General features: G+C 36.6%; 1 protein-coding gene across 2 annotated transcripts; it reads right to left on the bottom strand.

Annotated features, from left to right (window-relative positions):
* Nucleotides 1-4,785: 4,785 nt before the first annotated feature.
* LOC105130713 (probable LRR receptor-like serine/threonine-protein kinase At3g47570) lies at nucleotides 4,786-8,800 on the bottom strand. 2 transcript variants are annotated; one of them, XM_011033351.1, is made up of 3 exons: nucleotides 5,972-8,800; nucleotides 5,313-5,726; nucleotides 4,786-5,050 (listed from the first exon to the last, which is right to left on the bottom strand). In XM_011033351.1, exons 1-2 carry the CDS (start codon nucleotides 8,664-8,666, stop codon nucleotides 5,332-5,334), a joined length of 3,090 nt encoding a protein of 1,029 aa, XP_011031653.1. In that variant the 5' UTR covers nucleotides 8,667-8,800; the 3' UTR covers nucleotides 4,786-5,050; nucleotides 5,313-5,331. The 2 variants fall into 2 exon arrangements, with proteins under 2 accessions (XP_011031653.1, XP_011031652.1); XM_011033350.1 differs by having other exon boundaries at nucleotides 4,786-5,726.
* Nucleotides 8,801-11,417: the final 2,617 nt, after the last annotated feature.

Raw genomic sequence — 11,417 nt, 5'->3', positions numbered from 1 at the left:
TTTATCAAACAAAAAACTATTTTAAAAAATAATATCTACAATGCTCCGAGCCTTTGCCATCAATTCAGCCTCTCGTATAAAAAATGATGCAAATGTTAGTTAATGGCCATGCCTAAGAACCGGCTGAAAATAAAAATAAAAAACAAAATAAAAATAGAGGAGACCATATGTATCAAATACATGACAACCAAGTACCATTTTATGCATGTTTCCACTCAGGACTCGTTCAACATCACAATCATAGCAGTGGGCAATTGCGGTTGGATTTAAACTAAATAAAAGCTTATTATATGCTCAAATTCTCCACCCATCATGACAGCTTGAAATAATTGGCCAATGCGTAGCTGCATCTTTAGGCCCCGACTGGTCCTCTAGTTCGTGACAAAATAAAAATTTTAAAACTAAATCGTGAAGGGCGAGTGATAATGATGCTAAATTTTAATAAAAAATTTCACAAATTTTTATTTTTTTGAGAAACAGATATTTTCAATTTATTAAAAATATTTATAATTTTTAATTCGTATAAATATTCTAATTTAATGTAGTTGAGTCCAATTAGTTTGATTAACTAGTTTTATAAACATGAGCTAAATTTTGACCAAACTATTTTTACATGAGATCAATTTGTCAAATTGATAGAAAGATGAGTGATTTTAAAGTTTTTTCAAAAATGGATTTCATGTTTTTTATTTTTTTACCATGGCATGTTTTCGGTTGGGCGGTTGGTATTGCAAGGCCCAAGCCACCATCAGTTATGTGCTCATATTGTTTCAGTATAAGGTTGAAAAACCATTTATTTGATGATGATGATGATGTCTTGTAATTTTTAAATCAATCTCATGCTACTATTGCTAGATGATTAAAACTAAAAAGTGGTATCATATTGGGGAATTTAGACTAGTGATGTATTGATATTTGTTTATGGGAGGCTAAGCACACTGACTCAATATTTAACGTGGTTCGGCAAACTGTCTACATCCACGAAAGAAATCAATATTATTAGAGATAGATAGAGAAAGGGTTATAACACAAATACATGGAGGAGGAGGATCATTTCACTCAAACTCTACTCTCATTGCTCTCATACACAACTGCACATTGCAGTAGGGCTACTGCCTTTAGCAGCCCCTCCTTTTCTCTTCTTCTCTTCTCTTCACTCTCTCTAACTCTCTCATTTTGCTCTTAAATAATGCTTCTATTTATAGGCAATTCATGACAGACAAGAGGTCATAAATCATGACACAAATAATGGCACCAATGGTGCCAATATATAGGTTATACCATTTTATCACTGGTTGGTGCAACTACCATTATAGGTTTTTGACAATGACAAGCCTACTCCTTAGAGTATGCTGCAAAGGTGTTATGATTGCCTGCACATTAATGACAACAATCCTAATAATCACCCCATTTGTCATTCATGTGGGTAATTATCCCCTTGCTTCTTCAGCACAAGCTTGCATCCTGCAGCTCTTTAAAGGTTACCATTTCGAGAGAATCTTTTGCCAAGTTTACAGGAACTTGCCAAACCTTTCAATCACTAGAGTATCTCAATATGATCACGAGCTTACTACTCTTCTAAGAGTCTACTCATCTAAGAGTTGTGTAATATTCCCCTTCGAGCGTATTAACCATGCTCGGTCTGAAATGATTTTTTAAGCCTCAAATTAAGGCTTATAACACCCCCTCAAATGAAAATTTCTCTTTCTAAGTACGACAGTCATTATCTGAGTATCTCAATATGATCACGAGCTTACTACTCTTCTAAGAGTCTACTCATCTAAGAGTTGTGTCTGCCTTCTATTTCACCCTAGAAATCACGCCTTACTTCTCTGTAAGTCTCTCGCTCTTAGTCTCAAGAGTCTAAGTAGCTTTCCACCTTTAACCATGGGGGTAGCCTATCAAAGGTTGATTCATATCTGCCTCCATACTCTGCGTATTACAATCCCATTAACGAGCTCATCACCTTGACAAAAGTCAACTTGTTCTAGGAACCTGCACATGCCCTCTGCTCATTCCTGGCAGTCACGTCTTAATGCTCCATATGTCATCCACTTATTGTCCAAAGAAAATGTCTTCTAGCTCATTGATCGGTAGTATAGGAGCAATATCCATGAAATTCAATCCTACATTTGTTTTTATACTCATCATAACTACTCTATTGGCTATCCATACACCTATCCACTCATATCAAGTCATCACATTGGCTCTGAGGCGTTTTGAACTGGGGTTCCTATTATGGCCCTCACACCTTCTGTTTGAGGTGTCTCTACTTGTCATCATAAGACGGTATGAATTTAGGCTTATATGGTGGCCCTCACATCTTCTGTCTGAGGTGTCTTCGCCTTTCATAGGCGTTCACATCCTCCTTCAACTGAAATGCTTCAAAATAACTCCAAAATCATCTACCACTATGTGGACTATGGGAGAGATCATTGCCACTGATCATATAGAATAGAGAGCTATGGTGCACTCTTTTCAATCTTCCATCTTATTTTCTATGTTTGGAGCTTCTATACCTTTCTACTTGATAGCTCCACCTACACCAACTTTCTTTTGGTGTCTTTGCCTTTCATCATAGACGGTCGTCTTTTTATCATAAACGTTTGCACCCCTTCAGTTAGGTGCTTCTACAACAGCTCATATTTCTATCCTTACAAGCATTGGAAAGGTCTTCGTCTGTTGCCTTTATCAAGAGCACAAGAGACTTCCTGTTGTACAACTTCTACATAGTCTGTGCTTTGAGCTTCATATAGGAACTCTTCTTTTTCTTATACTTGTCGTCTCATTACAGTACCTCGTTGGATCCTACAAGTACTCCTGTATAATTTTTGTGTACCCTTGTGCAATTTCTGTTATCTATATTTCTCCATATTCTTTGCTTTTATGTTTGACAACAGCTTATTCTGTCACAACACCAATCCAAGTCAAAATAGGGTGTCAATCTTTATTCCCTTACTGTATTTCTCTTTCATTATCAAGGTCTTCATCAATTCTCCCCTCGAAAAATTACAGTCACCGAATCTAACTTCTTTAAAGAAATTACCACTCCATCAGATGCTTGATCATTCAGAATCCAACTGTTTCTTTGTGCCATCATCCTGCTAGTCTTCAACAGTTTCATTACAAACTGTCATATATATAAAAATAGTATCGTATGAAAAATCCTTCAACTAAGAAAGTTCCCAGGAAAAATTGGAGGGGTCACATCGGTCCCGCTTAAAACTCAATCTCCTAGCCAGAACTTCTTAGGCCATATATATCCATTGTACTATCTTTTTGTATATACAATCATTTGCTAACTTTATCGTGGCTTTCCTTTACAAGTGATCTGGATATTTTGGTTTTATACATGATTTCTCAACATCTTGTGAGACTATCAATGCTTAGATTCGTCAAGATTGGTCTTTATTAATTTCCACTCTCCATCTCAAATTGTCCACATGATTGGGTGTCCAGAGTGTCTCAATTTTTGCCTTTTCTTAAGGCAATTAAAATTTTCCCCACTTAGCAGTTCAGCACACGTAATTGGGCAAACATGTGTGATTTCTTCTTCTTCTTCTCCATCGACCACCACGATAACCTTCAAATGCCTCTTTATTGAGCAATCTCTCTCAATAATTCACCGCCACCACTTTCAATTACAAATCTCAATGATCGGACAACGCCATTGCATCTAAAATGATCAAATTAGATGGAAACAAGTTTGAAATCATCCATATCGCATTTCAAACGGCTAAGATTTGATCAAAACAATTCTAGCCTGATGAGCGGCCTGGATTCAATCTCAGATCCAGTTGCACGTAGAATCTGCTACACTGGATCCTATCCCTCAGCTCACTGCTTGGCTCAGCTCCAACTCGGCTCGGCTCAACTTGGCTAGTCGCAGTCGGCTCGAGGCTGATGATGTGGTAGGGGTTCCATTATGCTGACGTGTCTGCTGACTGGGTGCTGACATGGCATGCCACTTGTGCATGATGACATCATCCTTATCTAGGTCAGGCACGTGGGTCTGGTCGTTTGGTATTCGAGTCGGGTCAGCTCATCTGGGCGAAGAAGTCACGTGCGACGTGTGGCGCGCGTCTATGCTCATGGCCAGCCGCCTTGCCAGCGCGTAGGGATGATTTCGAGGTTCGATTTCGACGCAGTTTTCACCATGGCTTCGTCTCTTCTTCTTCTACATAATGGTATAGTCAAAACATAATTTTGACAACTTTTATTTTTTGAGCAAAATCAAACACCACTTTATACCTTATGCTCTGATACCAATTGTTGGGGGAATCCAGACCAGTGCTGTACTGGTATTTACTAATAGGAGGCTAAGTACACTGACACAATATTTAACGTGGTTCGGCAAACTACCTACATCCACAAGAGAAGTCAATATTATTAAAGATAGATAGAGAAAGGGTTAGAACACAAATACATGGAGGAGGAGGATCACTTCACTCAAACTATATTCTCATTGCTCTCACACATAACTGCACATTACAGTAGGGTTGTTGCCTTTGATAGCCTCTTGTTTTCTCTTCTCTTCACTCTCACTTACTCTCTTTCATTTTGCTTTCAAATAATACCTCTATTTATAGACAATTCATGGTAGACAAGAGGCCATAAATCATGACACAAATGATGGCACTAATGATGGCAAAAGATGGATTTCATCATTTTATTAATGGTTAGTATAATTAACATTGTAGCCTTTTAACAATAACAACTCTAATTCTTAAAGTAGGCTACAAAGATACTATAATTGCTTGAACATTAACGACAACAATCCTAACATATCAATCATTAGATATTCCATCCTTAATTCATCGAAATACTTATATTCGTCTACAAATATGCGGTAAACATAACCGGAAAGACTACCATACGAGCAAGGCACTCTACACTGAAAGCAGGCACTGACATATTGAAACTTAAAACAAGTTCCTGTGACGACACGAGGGAAGTCTTATTCCAATTCTTCAACCATTTAGATGTTGGCATCTATTCTCCTTTGGATCCTCAAGTATTTCATTGGCACTCTGATCTCCTGATCACAGACCTGCAATACATTAATTATTTCTTGGCATACTTAATATTGACAAGCTAATGGACCATCTGTAAATGTTCTCTTAGATACTTGCAACTTATTTATGCTGTGTAAGCAGAAAACCCAGCTTGTAAAAGATAGACATGCCCATATATGCTTGTATTTTGTGCGTGTAACATGAAGGTCTCAGAAACGGGAATGTGCAATACAGGGTTGCCTCCTGACTGCTATCCTTTCTACTTGTCCAGTTACTAATCAAATGATGGAAATTTACCTTCTGGTGCAGCAATAATTTAGCGCTCCTCCCCATGAGTCTGAGGTCCCAGAAGAATGTGCCTGATTCGACGCAGTTCAACTGCAACACTGCTAATTTCCATGCGTTCTCTAGGGAATTCTGCAGAACAAGCCACTCCAACATTGACAATAGCAGCAAGGCACTCCATATGATTTCCAATACGGCTCATCCTTCGAGAGGCATCGCCACTCGTTTCCTCAGCTTCTGTTACAAGTACTGGGTCCAGCACTTCGGCCACAGAGATTGGCAAAGCCGTTTTAGCAAAGTTATGCAGGTTCAGCCCGTCTTGAAACAAGCCATCCGTAGGTCTCCTTCCGGTAAACACCTCCAATAATAGGATGCCATAGCTGTACACGTCCCCATAAGGCGACACCTCACTTCCAAGGCCATACTCTGCAGTTCAGATAAAATAGTTGCAAATACTTGTCGTGAAATGGACAGGAAGGAGTCAAATATTTTGTTGAAAATTCCAAACTTAACGTGACATAAAATTGGCCAGTAGGTCTTTAGAAGGGAATCTATGCTGTAGATATACATATATAATGCAGAGAAATTGAAGCTTTCAATGTAAATCAAATGAAGTCAGACCAAGATTCTAAACTGAAAGGTAAATAATGGAAGGATTATTCTAATATTACCCGGGGCTGCATAGCCAACGGTGCCTTTTAAACCAATGGAGCTTGTCTGATCCAAACAGAGCTGATGGGAAGCTTGTGGGAGGAGCCTTGCTAATCCAAAGTCACCAACATGAGCAGTCAAGTCACCATCAAGAAGGACATTGCTTGGCTTCAGATCGCAATGAACAACGGCAATCTGGCAATGGTTGTGCAAATAATCGAGTGCACTAGCCACGTCAATTGCGATGTTCAACCGCTGAAGGAGACTCAAATCACTTGGCTTGTGTGCATCGTCAGATATTTGAACTGGATGCAACCACTCTTCTAGACTCCCGTTCACCATGAACTCGTAAACTAGAGCTTTAAAATCATTACCTTGAAAATCAATGCCAGAACACGCGGTTAAAACCCTTAAAAGATTTCTGTGCCTGATGTTTATCAAGGCTGTACATTCCGCCATGAAACTCTTGGATGCTCCTTCACGTAGCAGGTTGAATACTTTCACTGCAACAGTTGCTCCATCTGATCTGAGGATTCCCTTATACACAGATCCAAAACTACCCGCACCAATTAAATTCGCAGGGGAGAACCCATTGGTTGCTTGAAGCAGGTCTTCGTAGGCTACTCGCTGAAATGTGCTCTCCCACGGGGAGCCTGAAGCTGGCCTACTTTTCTTCTCTTTCAAGAAAAAGAAAAGCATGTAAGAGACGGCCAAGATAATTCCAACAAAGCCACACGAAATTGCAATTATCAATTTCAGCTTGGTAGAAGATTTCAGCTTTCTTGACTTCTTGGATGTGCATCTGGACAGATTCAGCTGAGGTATTCCTCCACAAAGTTTTTTGTTTCCTAACATTGAAAATCTACTCGCCCTAGCAAAGACTCCTTGGACAGGCACCTCACCTTCAAGGTTATTAAATGAGAGGTCCAAACTTGTCAGCAACTTAAATTCTGCCAAAAACTTGGGAATCTTTCCACTCAAGTTGTTGTGGGAGAGATTGAGTATTTGAAGTGCCCTCAAGGAACTCAAAGACACAGGAATGGACCCTTGGAAAAAGTTGGCCCCCAAATTCAAATACTCTAAACTCACACAACTGCTAAGAATTCCTGGAATTTCACCAGATAACCTGTTTTTGTAAACGTTCAAACCTCCAAGATGTACCAGCTTACCCACTTCCGAGGGAAGGGGACCTGTCAACTGATTTTCAGCCAAGTCTAAATACATGGACAATGATGAAATTCCAACTACTTCTTTTGGTATAGAACCACTCAAATTGTTTTGATCGAGACGCAATATCAACAAATTTTGGCAATTTCCAAGGCTTGATGGGATTCTACCTTGTAAGTTATTTGCAAACAAATAAACTTCTAGCAAGGAAGTGATATTGCCCAGAGAAGATGGGATGTTTCCTGATATTTTATTTCCATTGATATTAAAAACACCCAAACGCTGTAATTTGCCAATAGAACTTGGTATAATGCCAGTCAATTGATTCAACTCCAAGCCCAAAGTATCCAGGCCGATGAGTTTTCCAATCTCAGTTGGAATGCTTCCACGTAGGTTATTTTCTCCTATTATCATTATTCTGAGCTTCGTGGAGAAGTTGCAAACTATTTCAGGCAGCACCCCTCCAAAATTGTTATGATTTATCGCCAAGATTTCCAAACTGGTAGTATTGGCAAGGGGATAGAGAAAGCCCAGGTCATCATCCTCATTGTTTCCGAGGTTATTGAAATTAAGTACCAGTTTCTGTAGATTATGCAGGCCTGCTAAAGAAGGGACTTTTCCAGTGAAGCTGTTGTTTCTAAGTTGAAGATCAGAAATTTTCGAGGCATTGGATAGGGTAGATGGAATTAGTCCCCTAAATTGGTTGCTGTGAATGTTAAAGGTACCGAGGTTTGGAAGACTTAGGCCTAATTCAGGAGGAAGAATCCCATGAAGTTGGTTAAGTGGTGCACTGAAACGAACAAGGGATGACATATTGTATATGGAGGAAGGGATCGTACCGCTCAAACTATTAACACCAAATGTAAAGTCTGCTAGTCTTTTTAGTTGCCCAATACTGTCGGGAATACCTCCTTGCAAATTATTCCGCACTCCACGAATTATCTGAAGTTCAGAGAGATTTCCATATGAAGGTGGAATCTCACCAAACAGATGGTTATGTTGGAAATTGAGTACCTGTAGTTTTGACAGTGACCCAAATTCCGCAGGAAGCTTTCCTGTGAGATTGTTGCTCGCCAGTCCAATACTCAAGAGATTTGTGCAGCGCGAGATGTTGACAGGAATTTCACCTCTGAATGTGTTGTTCCCAAGGCTCAACTCCTGGATCCGAAACAAACGCCCTAGCTCCTGTGGAATAAGATAGCTGAGGCTGTTTATTTCCAGGTTAAGTATCCTGAGAAAACTCAAGTTACCGATGTGGGGAGATAGGCTGCCTGCCAGTTGCGAAGAGTGCAGGTCAAGCTCTACGACCCTACGGTGCTTCCTTCCACAGATAATTCCTGACCATTCACAGAAGTGTAAGGATTCATTCCATGAGCTCAATTTTCCAAGGGGATCACTAATTTGAGTCTTGAAGGCTAACAGGGAGAGTCTATCTGTCTCATTTCCTACAAGTAAACATGAAGCAATAGAGAATTGAATTATTAGCAAGAAAAGCGAATACTGTTTTTTCGAACTCAAGCCTGGAATCTCCATTTTAGACATGATCATTCAAATAGCTTCACTCTTGAAGATGTGATATATTAGCTTCACGGCAAATGAAACCAAAATACAATGCGTGAGGAAAATTCAAGCCTCGACTATCAGAATACCTTAGAGCACTAATGACGTGGGAAAAATTGGCTAAACTTAACTCTTGACATAATTTTTTCTCGACGTGGTCTTCCTTTTATGTGGAAGGTTCCGGCTTGAACAAATACAAGATACAAAAATTTATCCTTTTCTATCCCATGGAAATCAAAGCCCATTAAAGTATCGCCTTGACACAAAGCAACCGCATTGCAGTTTTTGCAAACGCTTAGTAATTATGTATTTCTGTGAGGAATTTCATCGAACCGCTTTCGCGCATCACTAAAATAACCAAAGCTTTTGCTTTATTGTGCTTGCAGTTGTAAAAAATAAGTTTTAAAAATTAAAAAATATATATTATTTTAATATATTTATAAATAAAAAATATTTTAAAAACAACGGCAACCAAATTTATTTTACTTTATTGCACGTGAGCTACATAAAAGACAAAAGAAGCCTTTCTCAATACGGGCAACCAAATTTATTTTACTTTATTGCACATGAGCTACATAAAAGACAAAAGAAGCTTTTCTCAATACAGTAAGCTTCTCTAAGGAATTTCATCGAAGCTGGCTCGAGCACTGCTTAATTGCCCACATTTCAACCAGGTATGATAAAGGAACTTGTTTAATATTACGATGTAAACGTGTTTTCCAGTGCGGCAGTCTAGTCCCAACTAAACTTAGTTTAAAGGAACTTGTTTAATATTACGATGTAAACGTGTTTTTGAATTTTTTTAGTTTTAAATTATTTTTTTATATTTTTAGATTATTTTTAATAAATTAATATTAAAAATAAATTTTAAAAAAAATATTATTTTGATATATTTTAAACCAAAAAATACTTTAAAAAATAATTTTTATCATTCTATTAAATAGATAAAAAAAATTACAAAATGATGCTCAAATAAAAAAATAAAAAAATGATTTTTTTTCATTGAGCATTAAAATGAGTTTTTTTATTTGATTAATATATGTATTTAAATTAAATTGTATGTAATTTAATTAATTTTATAGATTCTAAAATTAATAATTATATAAATTTCTAGTAACTTTAGAATTTATAAAATCAAATTAAGGTTTTATAAAATAAATTTAAAATCTAATTAATTAATTAATTAAGTTGCATTTCTTTTTAATTGATAAATTGAAGAAAAGGTAAGAGAGAGACGGAAGGATTCCTTCGTTCCATTCAATTTAGAAATGTCAAATAATTATTTGAAGAAATTAAATTAATCGGAAAAAATCAGAGCTTTGGAAACAGAAATTGTAATAATTAATTTCAATAAAAGAAATAGAAAAAAGAAAAATCCAAGAGTAAAAAGCCCGCCTAGCACAGTTGGTGGAGCGCGTGTCTTTTAACCCTGTGGTCACGGGTTTTATAAGAATTAATTATTTATCAATACATTTGAATTTAATAGGTGTGAATGAACTTTTGATCCAGCAAACTACGTACGGCACGAGAAAACGCTCGATTTGTCGGAAAGCAAGGGTCGCAATCCTACCTTGTTTATAAAAATATTGAAGCTTTAAGTAAAGGAGGATGTTTGTCCTGCATTGGTGTTCGTTCTGCTATAAAAAGTTTCAATACACGCATATTTGTTTTTAGATTAACGTGCTTATCTAGATAAATTTATGTGTATCATGATTAATTCTATGGGTTCTAAAATTAACAATCATGTAAGCTTTTAGTGACCATCATATGAGCAATCAAGTACTCGAACCTGAGATCACAGAGAGAACAAACCTTTTAATTTCAAGTTCTTACCACTTGATCACTCACCACGTAGATAGTTCACACACATTTTTAAATAAGAAGTTGGTGGAGGTAGAAAATACGTTTAAACAAAAAAAACAAAAGCATTGTCTTATGATTACGAGGGTCGTCATTATAATAATATAACCACTAATGTGTTGGGATATTTAATAATATTTTAAAAATTATTTGTAGCTTACATGTTTTAACTATACTGCAAATAGTTTTTTTTTTTGGGTGTGATCAGTGCGGAGCAATAAAAAAAAACAAGGGGGGCCAAATTAACTAACAGGGGAGATTTTCTTTTTGAGATTTTATTTTAAGAAAGAGGCTGGGGAGAATTTTCCTTGGAGTGATCGGGGCTCCTGCCTCCACCACTGGGTGTGATAAATATTTTGCAAAATATAGAAAAAAAGGTTGAAGAATTTTTCATTATTGTATTGTGATCTTTAAAAGTTTTAGCTAAAACACGCAACTCTAAGATCATACTCGATATCTCTTTTTGATTTTAAAAGTTGATATATTTTAATTTAAAATATTTATAATAACTGGTATTATGAGAGAAATACAAGAAATCATTAACATCAATTAAATAATTTGTACTTGTAGTAAATGATAATCACATCATCAATCATGTTTATATCTAGTTACATGTTGTATTTCACTAAATGTGAACCGTGTATAATTTGTGAATAGATGTAATTATATATTATTATATGTTATGATAATTATGGATAGATATATAATTAGTTTAATTTTTAATAAAATATTATATTGTTTTAAAAGTCAATGTACTTTTATTATTCGTAATTTAATATATTATTTGATGTATATATAAATTGTATTTTGATGATAAAAAACTAATTATTTATGATTGGATGAATTGTTATTTTTTGGAGGGATAGTTGATGGCAGAAT

This window comes from Populus euphratica, unplaced genomic scaffold (genome assembly GCF_000495115.2).
Source record: "Populus euphratica unplaced genomic scaffold, PopEup_1.0 scaffold29.1, whole genome shotgun sequence".
Taxonomy (NCBI): Eukaryota; Viridiplantae; Streptophyta; class Magnoliopsida; order Malpighiales; family Salicaceae; genus Populus; species Populus euphratica.
Note: the sequence above shows the minus strand (reverse complement) of the source record. Positions and strands in the feature narration are given on the sequence as shown.